Source organism: Zea mays, chromosome 3, assembly GCF_902167145.1.
Source record: "Zea mays cultivar B73 chromosome 3, Zm-B73-REFERENCE-NAM-5.0, whole genome shotgun sequence".
NCBI lineage: Eukaryota > Viridiplantae > Streptophyta > Magnoliopsida > Poales > Poaceae > Zea > Zea mays.
Window position 1 is genome coordinate 33,913,257 of NC_050098.1, and position 16,858 is coordinate 33,930,114.

Below are 16,858 nucleotides of genomic sequence, written 5' to 3' on the forward strand. Positions count from 1 at the left end.
TTGAGGATAAATTCATTTTCCCGCTATTTAAAACACTGTATAATAATGAGATAGTAGTATTATGGAGAAATGACATGTATTTGTATGTCTCTCTTTGTATACAATGAACCGTATCTGTGACACTAATCAACTATGCAAGCAAACTAATACTTGTGGAAGGGTGTCAAGGACGAGTTCATAGAGGCTTGGATCTCCTCCAGGGTTCTTCCTTTGGTTTCCGGCACTAGCCGATGCACAAACACGACCGTGAGTCCGCAAATGGCCGCGAAGATGAAGAAGGTGCCTGCATCATCATCCGAGGTAATTAATACACATGTATATATACACACACACACATCAGCAAAGTCGTGGAGTAGCTAGCTAGAACAGACTCCTAGTTGCAGATTGTATATGGACCCATTGTATATTGTCATGGTTGTGTTTGCTGATACTAAAATTTCGTCTGAAATTTTCTTCGTCCTCCCGCCGTAATTACCGTAAGAACTCCAAATCAGCAGGAAGTTGAAGGCGTACGAGACAATCCACGACCCGAGCCAACTTACTAAGGTCACAAGGCTCCCTGCCGACCCTTTCATGTTTATAGGGAAAATCTGCAAGTCCAGAGATGAGTGTTATGTTTTGGTAAGCAATCTAGCTAATGTCCCCCTATAAATTGGTTTAGGGTATAGAGTTTATTACCTCTGACATTATAACCCATGGTATCCCGCCCATACCCAGTGAAAAGGATCCGATGAAAACCTGCGTTGCAAACAACAAAAAGGCTTCAGAGAACAAACAAACAGCTCTCAGGTGTATTGTATATATATGTTAATGGTGAATATAATAGCAACAGTCAGCAGTGCGTACCAGAAGTCCGGCCAAAGCCAACACGTTCAGGTCCCTTTCCCAGTGCTGCTCCTGTTCCAAGAAGAGATCGATGGGCACTGGTTGAGCAAGCCCAAGCCCAAGAATGGCGATCGACTTGCAGTCGACCTAACCTACCTACCTTCTTACGGTGAGGCGATCAATATCAGGAGGAGAGAAAAAAAAATCAAACCTTGGACAAGAATGACAGACCAACTAGCAGGCAACCCACGCATGTCCCAGCTGCAGAGATCTGGAACGGTGCAGCAAAGACATCACTGATCACAATTCATTGTTCGCTGCCAAGTTTCAAGAATGAATTCGTTGTCAGCGCGTTACCATCAACAGTGGCCTCCTTCCAGCCTTGTCCATCAGAAGCACCCCTAGTCCGACCATCGGAACCTGCACTACCGCCATGGCCACTGTTCCCGTGTTTCCCGACGAGAAACCTGACCGATCGATGCATCATAGCATGAGCGCTAGTGTAGTGTAGTGCCTGTGTGTGAAACGTTTCTTTCTTTTTTCCCTTCTCTGATTGATCATTACCGGCCGAGACGAACACTTCACTGGCGTAGAAGAGAACGCCATTGACACCCCCAAGCTGCTGGAGGGCCATGAGCCCAACTCCAGCCTAAGCATGGAGCCAGCCAAGCTTTAGAAAACAGCAGAGAGTGTATGTAGAAGAACTGCAGGTTTTTTTTTCAGGACGCTCACTATGACAGCACGGATGTACTCCTTCTGAAACAGGTCTAACATCTTCGACTTCGGAAGGCGCTGAAGCTTTTCTGTGAAAACCTGGACAAAATAGACTGTAGAATTAGCAAGGGAGCATGATGCATACAACTGAAGGACTACTGTTTTGAACTCTTGGCCTGTCCATACTTTTATTTCTGAGGCCTCTTCAGAGATATCGGTTCCATGTCCCCTTAGCGTCTGCAGTGCTCCTGTAAAGGCACCTGGGTGTCCAAACCTAGCCTGGAAAAAATACTTCAGTTTTTATATCAAAGTTCATCTCAAGGCAAGAACATATACTCTCGCGCTAAATTTTTTTTGGTATAATGATTCCTTAAAGAGTTCAAAGTATGTTCCTCGTGTAACGTTCAAGTGGGCGATCACCATGATCATCAAATGACCATCTTAGTTCTTAAGCTTGTCAATGCCACCAAAAACTTGTGTATTCTATATATCAAGAGTGATTTTCAACCACAAACGGGAACCGAAGTGTAACTAAACTCAAACAACAAGTATTAACTATTAAAAGTTCAAATTAAGGTAACTCACCAGCCATCTGGGGGACTCGGGAATCAAAAGAAGGCCAACCAGCTGCACTAAACACGGCACCACTCCTGCAACACAAAAGCTATAGCATTAATGCATATACTAAAGAGTATGCTTGCAGGGTAGTAGTTCACATGTGCACATTTTGAAGCAGATACTGTTAGTTAGAAGAGAATTAATGTCAACTAAATTGGCCCCGTATAGGCTCTTTATACAACTGGATTAGCACAACGTATTGTCATTTCACAGGAATTGTAGACAGGTATACACAAACAAGCTACTTTACATGCGGCCCAACAAAACAGGACAGTTTACCAACGATCGCCAAGGTGCGCCAGGCGATAAATGTCCCAAGAACAAATGCAAGCGACCCTCCGCAGCAAATCATGAACTGCATGAATGGACACGAGTCTCATTTGTCTTTAATCATCTCTTGAGATAAAAACCAGCATGCTCTGAAGTCTAAACAACCAGTATTATACTTTCCCTTGAACACAGAAAAAAGAAACCTGGTTTACAGTTGCAAAGCCTCCTCTAAGGTCCTTTGGCGTTATCTCTGATATGTAGACCGGAACCTGTTCCAGCACAACAGAATTCAAACTAAATTAGTTAAGTAAAAAAAAAAAGTAAAAACATGGGGGAGTCGTTGCTTATTGTAATCACCACATATGACAGAATCCCGATTCCGCATCCGATCAGCACCCTTCCGATGTCAAGCCACCAATAGCTCTACCAGCGAAAGAAAAGAAAAGAAAAAATCAGATGAACTATAGGAAGCAAAACGAGACATGCATGTGAGAAAGATGAGGGCTAGCTGAGCGGGACCTGGGAAAATCCTATCAGGAGATACCCAAGAGCGCAGAGAACATCCGATATCGCCATTGCCTGCGTGCCGCCAGCATGTTCAAGAAGCTACATGAGACTAGAGAGGTCGGCCGACGACGGATGGAGAACATATATATACAAATGAAACAATCATTCTGGCTCGCTAGCTGTTTCGCTTTATTTGGCATTCCAAGAAGAAGTTTGCTCTGGTGCTTAGCTCGGTTCAAGGAGCTTGGGCGGGGTGGTTCCGGATCGGAATGGGATTAGCACTTACACCTCTTCGACCTGCTCGATCGGCTACAGATCCACTGACAATGGCACCCAGCATCGCTCCGATGGTCAGGATCGAGCCAAACACAGAGTACTGCATCAGGTGTTCATTAACGTAGTTTATCACGAAGTGAGATGCTCAAGAGTGAGCTCCATCATCATCAGCTGTGGGCACCGTACCTCAGCTAACGAGAGGCGGAGATCGCGCATGATGCCCAGCTGAGTCGGTGACGAGTAGCCGATCTGCAGCGCGCAGCGTAATAAGCAAGAATTAAACGCGCGCAGCAATGGAAATAATATCGAATGTAGCACGTAATTAAACGCGCGCAGGGGCTTATTATTACCGACATTCCGAACTCGAAGGAGCCGGCGACGGCGATGGCGGTGCAGCCGACCACCACGGCAACCGAAGAAGAGGAGGCGCTGCCGCCCTGGCTACCACCGCTGCCGCCCACCCTTACCAAGAGGGGCTTCTCGGCTGCGTCTCGTCCCTCTCGCTCCATCGGACCGGCCATGCATGGGTTGTCTTGTCCCTCCCGCGGTCCCGCCCAGTCCCGTCCGCGTTTGGTTTTGTTTGGAGCTGCTCTGAGCGGGACCAGTGGACGACGAGCGGCTGCCCGGGCTGATCGGTCCAAGCGCACGGCAGAGAGTGAACGGCCTGTTGCATGTGCTTCTTCCGGCCATGCTGATGCTTCATCTCCTGGTTCCCCTCTTGTCTTCTCTTTGTCACTTGCTTAATTAGATTTCTCTATCCATTTCTTGTAAAAATCTCTGTGGCTACCACCTATGGATCCTCTTCTTCTTTTCCACAACAACCTCCAGAATCGAAGCAGTATGTTCCTCTGAAAATGACATGTATAATTGATGATATCGATTTAAAAGCAAAGACCACATCTTGCGATAAAAGCCAAATACACCAGAAAATTGTCGCCACTCCAACTAGGATTTTTCTTTCCTATATGTGATTCCCTTTTTAGCAACCCAATTTCTAGTTATATGATTGACCCCGTTGTGTATCTCTATATGTAAAGCAAAGTAATTCATTCTTAAAATATTTCTAGCAAGGTAATAATAAAAAAGATATTGAATAGTCTCATTTTGATAATAAAAACTACAATTCAAATTAGCTTTCCACACGTGCTTAGCTAGTTGTCTTTAGCGAGAATAACACCCCACCTTAAATACCACAAGAATATTTTAATTTTGAGGGGTAGTTTTACTTTCCGAAGCAGCATATTGCAATTTAAGGGGCAGTATTCATTAAAAGAAAGTACACTGAACGAACTGAAAAAATTCCATCTCGGTGCCCCCAAAAAAAGTCCATCTCGGTGCCCCCGAGAAGAATTAGTCTCTTGATCGTCCCAGAACAATTGTCTTTAGTGAGAATAACGCCCCTCCTTAAATACCACAAGAATATTTTAATTTTGAGGGGTAGTTTTACTTTCCAAAGCATCATATTGCGATTTAAGGGGCAATATTCATTAAAAGAAAGCACATTGAACGAACTGAAAAAAATTTCATCTCGATGCCCCCCCGAGAAGAATTAGTGTCTTGATCGTCCTAGAACAATTGCCATTAAATTTGATAAATTCTGCCACTCAACCAGTTTTAACTCAACAATAGCTCTCCAAAAAGATAAGTTGGGTATATTTTCATTCATAACATCCTTGACTAAAGCATTATTTTTACGCACAATTTTAAGAAGTTTCAGAAAATGGTGCTTAAGCAGTCTATCCAAGATCCATCGATCATCCCAAAACCTGGTTGAGTAGGCAGTAGCGATGAAAATAATAATAATATATAATAATATATGTCCAAGAGACAATCATGGACCATGAGAAAGTTAACGAGCATTTAAGATAATGATCTGAGATGCCCACCGTCTCTCTTCTTAGGGTTGCAGACGTCTAAGACTTTATCGTCACCGTTTCGCGAGCGTGGCACTACTAGCACACTAGCGTCACGACAGTTTATCTCCGCATACGTGTATACCTTGGACACACTGCTTCTTTTATAGCGGTGTTGATCAGTAACAGACTTGTGGAGTACGTGTAAAATCATTATTGCTGCTACGTGAGGACGTATGACTACTTCCACTATATCAACACACTATTCTTCCGCTGTATTGCACGTCTAATGGTTACGATCGATGATCATTTATATGCATTCTATCTTGGTTGAACGTGATAGATATGATAGTTTATAATACACCTTTTTCTCTACAGTGGTGTTAGAACCAAGTCACGTGTGTTTTTTAATCTAGATGGTTTGCATATATGCGACATGCCTAGTATATTCCAAATATATTTTACTTTGATTGTAGCAAAAAGTGCAAAAAATGAGATAGTTGTTGGTATTGTTGCACATCATGTTTGCTCCTACTAGCTACAATCACTATTAGGGCATGAGATCAATTCACTTTCATCCGACACTCGCACAACTTTCCCCTACCGGCTGAAGTCACCAACGAAGCTAACAATGTGTATATCTTTCAGGTTGGAAAAGACAACATATCCGACTTGGGTGTATTGTTCTTGTTCTATCTCACATGATAGTCAACATGATTGACGGTGAAAATAGGGACATTTATAATATCTCGGAATCAGCTTGATTTGGTCAATCCGATGAAATTTCATAGCAAACTCATTGATATGATTGATGAAATTTTAGGAGGTTTCAAGGCACTGCCTTGAGACCATCAGGGACTGCCGTTTGCGAACAACACATACATTATTTGGACAATATCTTTTCACACTGATGATAGTATCCAGTTCTCCTCCTAACTTGATATTGCAAGCAATATTATTTATGGTATGACCCAAATGTAACATCCATAAATAGGACTAGGTAATGGAGATCATCATGATAAAGGGTCATACTATCTTGTGTTTAATATGCTTATTTATGATGTTTTATTTTCCAATCATATAACTCCCTCATGTATTAAATGTGATAGAATAACTTCACTAAATAAATTAAGAGTTCACTTTAATACCCTTTCAATTGCTATGCCTATAAATATTCTATTCATCATTTGGTAGGTCCACCAAAACAGAGTACCATTGGTTATTCTAATATAATAGGATGAATGTCGGACATTTGCATGCATACACAACAGGAAACAACTGACTTTCGGTGGTCAAAACTATTGAAAGTTAGCCAAAGATGCCAAAAGTTAACAAATTTTGGATGGAATACTCTAACATCCAATGTCGGATAGGTGTCAATAGAAATGAGAGAAAAGTTAACTAACTTCCGACGGCCTGACAAAACCATCGGAAGTTAACGTGGTTGGACCACTAACTTCTATCGCATGGTGGCACTGTAATAAGTTAAGTTTCACTTTCGATAGCCAACCATAGTCATCAAAAGTTACCTATCCTGTGTGAACTTCCAAAAGCTATGATCATTAGATGGAAGTTACATTAAAAAGTGCTATTTATTTTTCTTTTTTCCTTAGTCCATAATTTAAAAACATGTCATATATGCACATCACATCATACATCTTATAACCCAAAGAAAGTTCAAATTCTCACTTTCATACATCAATTTCACACATACATGTCAAACAATACTAGTGAACATGTTTAAACATCTTCTAAGCATGACAAAGTATGAAAAGAACTTGCTCAACAACTATAAGTGTTTTTCATCCAGGTACGACACTCACACATCTAGACAATGCTCATGAATATAGTTTGAGTTTTGTATGCTACTTGTAGGTGTGACACATAGAAATCCTTGGACATGTGAGCTCGAACCGTCGTCTCAAAATCTAGGTGCTTGTAAACTAGACAACATATTTCTATAAATCTAAATATACAAGTGTTAGATGTCAAGGTGCATATACAGATAAGTTTAACTTATGTTGAAATAGTTTACCTAAGGTGGATGCCATGGTGCAGGTGGCCTAGGTGGTGGCATCCCCATCGATGGAAGTTGAATGTTCAGTTTCAATCCTGCACCTTACAATGGTGTCTATGAATGCACTGTTTTAGTGATCAATTACATATTCAATTAATTCAAATAATTGACACAAATTAAACGTACCTGAATTTGATGAGTAATCTATGAAGCATAATGATTGGCATAGTAATATTATTGTGAAGCGATGTAGTTTGTATAGTAGGCATCACATTAATTAGGCCATCTTTTCACGCAGACAAGTGACTTTAGCATCTTGCCCTCAACTACAAGAAGAGCTAATCGCTAAACTCTGTGACCCAGATGTTGCCTTCTCTCATCTCACCCCTCTTGAGTCAATCACACCAGTAAACATAGTATATCTGCAAAGGAAAAAGCAAAAACTCTAATTGATATGAAAAAACAAAGACTCTATTTGACATTTACATCAATAAAAGTTATTTGAAAGTTGGTGAAGCCCATAACTTGCAAAGAGCATGTTAACCTTATGCATGATTAGCCATCCAAGGAATTATTACCTTGTGTAAGAAAAATGGACCATGATCCATTTGATTAAGTGTAGGGGTATAATCGGATCAGATATGAACAAATATTACTCGTTCCATATTTGTTTTCATATTTTCCCTTCAGATTTGGATACGATTAGGATATTATATAAAATTGCGTTGAATAAGATTTGAATAGATATCGACATCTTAAATATACAACTTTGATAATACGAATACAGATAAAGATTGGATATGGATCGAATACTGAGTACCCAAACTCGGATATGGATCAGATCTCAACCCTCTTTAGACGAATAGGATTCGAATACGGACGGATAATATCCATACCATTTACATCCCTAATTAAGTGTTTTGGTGTTTGATGAACACCATAACCATTTGGACTAATGATGTTTGCTAGTGTTCATGAATATAGTTCAAAAGATGCAGTATGGACTTTGACGAAGGCAATGAGGTGATCAAGGAGATCAACACATTAAAGGAAGACATTATAAGACTCATTGGAGGCCTATCAATATCAAGAAAGATTCCAAGACATAAGGCTGAAAAAACCCAAGCAAATACACAGAGAGACACGAAGAAAACAGAATTGCAGAGAGCACCAAACATGTCCATGGGTGCATAAAATGTTGCACCAGATAGGTGTAGTGCCTCTACTAAAGAATGTGCTATAAAATGAGTGCACTAGACATTTATGTGTGCACCAGATATATGCATCATATGCAACACTAGATAGGGCATATAGTCAGCTCTACAACATGTGAGCGGGAGATCAAAATGCACTGCACATGTCCGATAACACACTAGATCTCACACTGGATAGGGTACTCAAAAGTTTGCAAACACAACCAAGACGGGTATAAATCACCATACATGTTTAGTGTCACATTAGTGACCACACGGGATACCTAGGGTTGAATGGTCGATAATGATTAGTTCGCAATGGTTAGCTGACATGGAATTCGTTCAACGTGTCCGTTGTGCCACCAGACATGTTTGGTGCTGCGTAGAAAAGTTTGCTTAGTTCCAACGACTCTTTTTGAGTGGGGAGGCTATAAATACCACCCAACCGTCCATTTCTCATTTGTGAGACATGAAAAGCATTTCAGATGAGTTGAGACTCCAATCCTTTAGATCTAGACACCCAAGTGCTAAAAGAATAATTTGATGATTAGCGTAGGTGCTTTGTGAAGTTCTCAGGTCAGCTAGACTGCTATTGTAGTGCTTGCTCTAGGATATACCAAGTAGACAGAAATGAGGATTACAAAACATCAAACCGTTGGTGCTTGTGCACAACATTGTAACCCATGATGCTTATGTGCATCATTGAATTGTGCCAGGAGGGGATGCATCTTGCAAGATCACACCAACTACATTTATGGTGTGGCCGCCATCATGTACTAAAGGAAACGAGCCCCACGACATTTTAGGTGAAAGCTTGATAGTGTCGATGGTGAGGATCGCGCATCCGAGAGAGGTTGAAAGTGGAGCACCACTTGTATGTAGAGAAGGCCCACAACTATCTACAAAGTTACCTAACTAAGAGCTTAGCCCTCACGTAGGCTACCCTTGCATGGGATCCAACAAGTATTAGTAAGAAGGTTGTGCTCTTCATTATACCTCGATAAAAATAACAGCACATCAAAATGAGTTTGTATCTCTATCATATTTAAACTTTCACATTATATATTGTTGCCTTTGATTGTGTGTTTTATCTTATTAGCTTAGTTATAGGTTAGTGGATAGATCAAAACCTAGGCTGCTAAACTCCTTTTGCGGTAGAGATAATGACACTTAGAAAAACCTTGGGTGCACATATCAACACTTTGTTATATGTATAGGTTTTGTTTAAGAGACAAATAGAGGCCCAGATCAGTGTGAAAATAGTTATTTTAATTCACCCCATGTTAGGGCCTTTTTGGTTTGGAAGGGATTGGGGGGATTAAATCTCTTTCTAGTCAAAATTGAATAGAAGCGATTTAATCCCCTTAATCCCCTTCGATTCTTGTGCAACCGAACAAGCCCTTAGGCGTCACCATTCCTTCCACCTTCGCATATAAATATTACTAGTTAGTTGCCCATACGTTGCTATGGTTTCTATATATCATAAAGGTAGATCTTGATTAAATGAGACATTTATTCAAACACGTTCCAAACCCATAGATTTCTAGATCGCACCAATTGGAGACAACCGGGGACCAGGATAGGGTCAGCACACATGCCGATAGTTGGCATGCCTTGGGATCGAGGTAAACCAATGCTGAGCTAGATGTGCGATAGTGTATGTTGGTGTCGATTGACACGTGGTCAAGCGGGCCCAAACACTAGAGAGAGGGGGTATTCAGGTGCTCAATAAAATAGTAGACAAGGAAATGTAGCATCTTGTTAAGTGTGTCCCATCAATGTACAATGTGGGGGTATTTATAGGTAACCAGGTGGGTGGGTGTGCCTTTCTAAGTACAATTATGCCCCCCGGTTACCTGCTACAGCCCCGGATTATTCCCCCTACGAGGTCATTACAGGTCATTGCAACGATGTTAAGTACAACTTGATCAAATACACAGTAAACCCTACCCTAGGGAGGGGCTTACAAATGGGCCTAAATGACAGCAGGACGCATCATGGGCCCGCCATTAGACGGTGTAGTCCTCGCCCATGCATGGCACTCTTCGCTTTGAGGCACCAGGTCTTCGATCCTCGCTAAGGTTGCAACTCGGAACCGTCCGAGCTGGCGGGGTCACCTTCACGAAGTCATGAGGAGCCCCCGCTTTAAACGGTAAATCCCTTCGCTTCAATGTCTTCGATGGTTCTTGGACATTGACCTCGACTTTAATAACGGTTGAAGTACCCTTCGCCTCCTGTGCCCGTGATAGAACCTGTCCAATTGATGTTAAGAAAACTGATCGAGGGGGAGGGGACAACCTTTGCTCCAAAAGTGTCATCCCTATCGGTGCGGCGGATTCGATGGTGCACCTCACGTGGATCTGGTCCGCATGACGGCACACTCTAGGGGTCGGATTGCACGGATCCGATTGCGGCTCACACTGCATCTAAGATTTCGTCCTAGAGATACCGAGCGGTGATGTGGTGAGGAGAGAGAGGCGGAGACGATGAGCAGCGAGGTATGTGGTGTGGGGTGAGATGAGATGAAGTTCTCTCTCGCTTTTTTCCATGCTCGTGAGATCAGGGATGTGAGGGATGAGGTATTAGACTATAGATGGCAAAATGGGTCATGCCAAGCAGGCTGACCCGAGGCACGACACTACTTAATAGTGTTGTGCCCCAGCTCAGCGTGAGAAATGTGTTGTGACTAGGACGCATTCTCGGCCCACAATGTTGGCCTAGCCCAGCTCGACACGATTATATTTTTTATTTTAAAATTATTAGTATGTATATATTTATAATATCTATCATTTGTATAACACAATATTTAAAATATCTATCCTTTATATAACACAAATGGATATGAGCTCTAGTGGTTAGAAGCTAAGCGTTATGATGGGGAGGTGCAAGGTTCGAACCCCAACTTGCGCTCATTCTTGGATGCCTGGGTGGAAGTCGCTGGGTGCGTGTGAGGGGAGATGACGTGTGAAGCATTTGCTACTTAATCAAATAGACCATTGAATATTCTTGCATTGAATTAATTTATTGTTTAAAAACAACTGCTGCAAGACCTTGATAACCACCATCATCTGACAACTTGAAACACAACTGCAAAAACATTGACTAGTAATCAATATTTCTTAGCAATGAACATCAATGAAGAAAGAAATTTTTGATTTTGTTCTCAACAGTTTGATCCAAACCTCTAAGACAAACCTCACCAAATGGTCAAAAAACAAGAGCACCTCAACCGATTGATGGTTGGATGCCTTGAACAAGTTCCTGATAAAAGTATCAAGCAATCAAAACAAACAAAACTTAAATCAAACATTGGAAACTTTGAGAAGAGGTAAAAAAAGAAAATCTCTCAATTCAGAGCGACTTTGCAGCTCTCCTAGCCGATGGTACCGCTCAATCAAACCTTTATAGATCAAGACAAAACAATTTATTAATAGCAAGATAGGGATAACTCAAGATTGTTCCAAAAGTTTGAACTAAAAAACGATCAACCCTTTGGAAATGGGACAATGATTGATGTTTCTCAAAGTGTTCGGGCTATTCAAAACATGAGCTTGAGATGAATCATCCCATGCCCATAGAGGGCAATGATTCTAGGAGTGTCTCTTGTATCTTAAACTAGTCCAAACTTTCCATGAACTCAGATTCACGACTTCACTTCAAAAACTCCAGATGAAGGAACACGAGGGAGAGAGACTGAATCCAAAAAACCAAAGCAATCAGACTTGCACATGGATTTACCACAAAGGACATGACGTGGTTAAGGTCACGCTTCATGATTCACAAAAACATAGATGCAACAAGTTCAAAGCACCTAAGGATCTCCGAACAAATGAAAACATAGAGTAAAACCCAAAAGCTAGAGAAATGGTTGGCTGGTGCAGCCCTTCCTCCTTATTTATAGAGGTATTTTATATTCCCAACATACACTTAGGTATATAGAGTTTATCCACTCAATCAAGGCCAAAATGGACCAAGTCTCTTTTTGTCGATATGATGGCCATGCTCCCTTCCGAAAGTTGCTTTGCCTTGCACCCTTTATGACGGCTCTACATCCGCCTCCAATTCTCTCCGGAATCACATTATAGGATCGCTAGGTGGATTTGAGGATCAACCACCATAACCTCCACATGTAGCATACTCCATATGTGTTCCTCATGTTCTAGAGATGTGTTGCAGCTGGTCCTCAACTGTGGTGGCGACGTGATTCACTCCACCATGTCCTCATGACTACTGATGTCCCTAGGCGTCTACCATCATAGTTGATCACTTAGCTTCTCTAGTCCCTAAGTCAATACCTAGCGCTTGTCCTTCACCACTCTCGATCCATCCGCATGAACCAGCTTGATCTTCATTTTTTCTATCGACCAATGCATCTGGACTCCACACCTTCACATCATAAGCCAAGAGACATTTTGACATACTCGTGCCCCAATTAGTTATCTACATGAATCAACCCAGGATGATACTCTATTGACCATTACTCATCACAAAACTGAACCATAAGAGCGCATCTCTCAACCATATGTTCTCATATATGATATAATCATTAGGACATGCATCTATCTTTTGCACTTTCAAACCAATTGACCAAATAACCTCTTTGGCTTCATATGTTGATGTTAGCAATTTCTTCCCTCTAGAAGAAACTTCTTTATGAGTTTTAATATCTCATTAAAATCTTTATCAATGATACCATTTATTGCCTTACTCTCCAACAATTCCAATTTTCTGTGTAACTTCATGTGACCCTCTTTACAATCTAGTTATAACAAAGTTTTATAGTCCTCTAACATACACTCTAGTTTTTTCTAAGCTATTTCTTTTCATAGTCTTTCTCTTCATCATGCAACATTTGTGCTAGAGCATCATTTTTAAATCTCTTTAGCCTTACCCATTACAACATCTATAAATGGACCATACTGAGCATGCCATCATCATCCTCATCTTTGTCCCTATAACCAATGTTTCTTCATGCTTGGTACAACATCCCATTGCAGTAAGTGGAGGTGAATCAATCATAATGAAGACTATTCTATCTTATTCTTGTAGTCTCTGTAGGAACAACACATGAAACCCATTCGCTTGTGTCCATGACCATCTTGAGAAAATAATAAACGGCTTTAATATATTCTTTTGAGTTTCAATCCACATTGTGTATCCCTTGAAGATCCATCTAGATTATTTTATAAAATATTTTTGATGCTATCTTTTTTAAACATAATTTTAAAATTTTATTTTCATCATCTTTTTCACTATTCTATTTTCTCCTAAATCATATTACCTTCATACATATTATTATAACACATATGAGAGGATGATCTCACTAAATTTGAAAATTTGGAGTTAAAAACAGACCATGGAATTCAAAAGATCTAGGTAAAACAAGAAAACATTATATACCATCCTTCATAAAGTGCATATAACTATTTTCTATATCCCCTCAACAATCTACACAATAATTCTATTTGTTTGTATACCCTCCTTCATAACGATTGATTTGGATGTAAATACAATCACAAAATTCCTATTTGTTTTCCCTAAATTATATTACCATCATACATATTATAGCCAGACAATATAAGCTATAATGAAATATCACTATATTATATATATCTACTTAAAAAGGATATTACATTATATCTATAGAGGTGCACATATGAGAGGATGAACTCACTAAATTTAAAATTTTAGATCTAAAAACAAACTATAAAATTTATAAGACATAGATAAATAAAAATGTATACCCTTCCTTATAAAACCCATATTGATTATATTTTCCACCTTCCCTCAACAATGTACACAATATTTCTCTAGGGATTGATTTGGATCTAAATAGATCAACCACACAATTCAAGAGATCTAAACAAACCAAGTAACCTTTTGAATCATGATACATGACAGGATGAACTCGCTAACCTTTTTTCACACTTAAATAAGTGAAAACTTCAACAAATTCTTAAAAGCAATTGGGTGGCACTACCCCTCCTTGTAGCTTATGGTAGCATAAATAGAGCTACTCTCTATTCTTGGCACCAGCTCAAGGAGAGAGAGTTTATAAAGCAGGTACATTAGTATTCGTTGATGTCTTGTCATTAGTACCAGTTGAAGATACTAGCCAATACTAATTATATTAGTACCAATTGGTGTCTTTAACCAGTACTGATGACTTGACATTAATATTAATTAGAGACACCAACAGGTAACAATTTCCTCTACAAGGAAGTGTCAGTTAAAAAACCATTACTGGCATTTGCGTTAGTATTGATTCTAAAGTAACTGATGTTGTCGGATGGAAGTCCCTTTCTCCAGCAAAACTAGGAGCACCAACTTAAAAACTGTAAATTAAAATCATAATGGGTCATTGCAGGACCGCTAAGGCGACCAGAGGGGGGGTGAATGGGAGCCAATCTGATTTTTGTCTCCAAACACTGAAAATTAACACTTTGCTTCAATTGAGATGAAGCAAGTGCTCAAACCATAAACACATCAGCGAACGAGTGATCTCATGATTACAAAACGTTCCTAATACTCACATGAGACTAGCAAAACAAACGGATCGCAAATCGGACACCAAAAAGTCCAAAATGGTCCAATACAGTATTGCCAACAAGTGTTGTTTTCAGCAGTACAAAATTTTGTTCTTGAGTTCAAAACTGAACTAAACGAACTCCGATTGATATGAAATTTTACACACACCTGAGCAAATACTTTTCCAAGATCTCCCCAAATTTTTGAGCTCAATCCGACTTGTGACTCACCCGCAGATTTAAGAATACAACAGAAATTGAGGTTTTGTTGGGGTTTTCTAGAACGAGTTCAAACTGAGTTTTTCTCAAATCGCGACCAAAATCTGCAACAACTAGGTGTATGCAGTGGTCCAAAGAGTGCAACTCACCACCAATCAATCCCCAAACCAAATCCTCTCAAAGGAATCAAAGGGTTTTCACCAAGAACATAAGAATGGGGAAAAGGAGAAACCAAAACTATAAAACTTCAGAAATTTCAGCAAGGGTACAAACTGAGATTTGAAGTCAAAGAACCCTGTGGGCCGGACCGGAGACCCTTCCTCTGATTAAACTTGAAAATCAAGAACATAGTCGAAGTACAAAATCACTGCGGAACCCTCGGCTCAACTGGTGCCTACCTAGAAATAAAACTAGGAGCTCTAGAATAAATTCTCAAAACAAATGGCAGCCAAGGGATACTGAACAAACCAGCCCTCCCCTCTATTTATAGAGGGTTATTCTCACTTCCTAAAGTACCCTTATTTACATAGAGCCTATTCACTCCACCGGGGGCGAAATGGACCAACTCCTAGGTTTTTGATCCGACGGCGACGTCCTTCACACGGAGTTGCTTCGCCTTGACGCACCCTCCACGATCACGTCGCGTGCCGCCACCGGTTCCCTCCGGAACCGCCACCGCCGAGTTTTGAGGACCAAACTCAGCAAAACCAGGCATCCGTAGCGCTGAGTGGTTTTGAGGCCCAAACCACCAAACATGTCGTGAGCACCGCACCTCGTGCACGTCCTCCACGATCAGACGCGTGTCCCGCTAGTCCTCGACCATGCCGACAACACGGTCTACTCCACCACGTCCTCGCACAAGTGCGTGTCCTAGGTGTCAGCCATCACGGTTAGTCACCTGGCTGCTCTGATTCATTAGTCAGGACCTAGCACTCGCCCTTCACCGCTCCCGGTCCATCAGCACGAGCCCGCATGACCTTCACCTCAGCCATCGACCACCATTCCTGTGCTCCACACCTGCACACCACAAGTCGACCAACATGGTTGCACAAGCATAATCTCACATTCTAGTCAGTCCACTGACTAACCCAGAGTGCTACCCGTTGACAATCACTCATCATCAAACCGAATCACAAGGGACAAGTCAACCTTGTGTTCGCAGTCATGCATGATATAAATAGAAAGTATGGATAGAGAGATTTAGGAGGGAGAACAGTTGGAATTAGCCTTAGTGTCCAAGGAGCTAAAAATGACTAAAATTTATTCTTTTCCTGCATATACCCCTGTCTCCCTCGCATCCCCCATTCCACTTTGTAGACAACATTAATGGTAGAGTACTTTGGTATTTCTAAACAACATTAATGGTATTAGTCACAACTTTAGTCACTTAATCCGAACAGAGATCGACTAAAGTTTAGTCACTTTGTTTAACTGATGGGGTCGAGGCACTCAAGCGCTCATGGTCTGGAATATCCAATCCACCTCGCTCGACTCATCGACCATTTTCTTTCCATCATTAATGGCTTGTTTGAGAGCAAGAGGAACGGAGTGGATTTGATGGGCTAAAATCCTCTTGTTATTGTATTTTAGCCCTTCAATCTCTCTAAATTCTCTTGCTCCCAAACAAGCCCTATATCCATAATATAAAAACTGTCACGAGATCTTGTCGAACTCTAGGGTGAATTGCTTTGGCACTTGTAAAGCCATTTGAAGGTAAATTGGTAGAGAGCTGATGACTGGACGAACCAAATACCAACGCCCCACTAGGGGAGAATAGCTTTCGTGCCATCCTTGCTATCTTTCGTTTACTAGCTTTGTTGACGACGGCTGCAGGTGGGA

At 41.0% G+C, this 16,858-nt stretch overlaps 1 protein-coding gene across 4 annotated transcripts; it reads right to left on the reverse strand.

The window, feature by feature from the left end:
- Nucleotides 1-3,769, reverse strand: LOC100272520 (Sugar transporter ERD6-like 3). Of its 4 annotated transcripts, none has more exons than XM_035965709.1 (17): nt 3,561-3,769; nt 3,397-3,459; nt 3,221-3,310; nt 2,947-3,006; nt 2,788-2,850; nt 2,631-2,696; nt 2,437-2,512; nt 2,125-2,189; nt 1,726-1,818; nt 1,558-1,638; nt 1,390-1,474; nt 1,183-1,292; nt 1,037-1,096; nt 847-897; nt 679-738; nt 476-590; nt 1-283 (listed from the first exon to the last, which is right to left on the reverse strand). In XM_035965709.1, exons 1-17 carry the CDS (start codon nt 3,729-3,731, stop codon nt 144-146), a joined length of 1,449 nt encoding a protein of 482 aa, XP_035821602.1. In that variant the 5' UTR covers nt 3,732-3,769; the 3' UTR covers nt 1-143. The 4 variants fall into 4 exon arrangements, with proteins under 4 accessions (XP_035821602.1, XP_008672346.1, XP_035821603.1 ...); XM_008674124.2 differs by having other exon boundaries at nt 2,785-2,850; XM_035965710.1 differs by having other exon boundaries at nt 2,785-2,850; nt 3,565-3,684.
- Nucleotides 3,770-16,858: the final 13,089 nt, after the last annotated feature.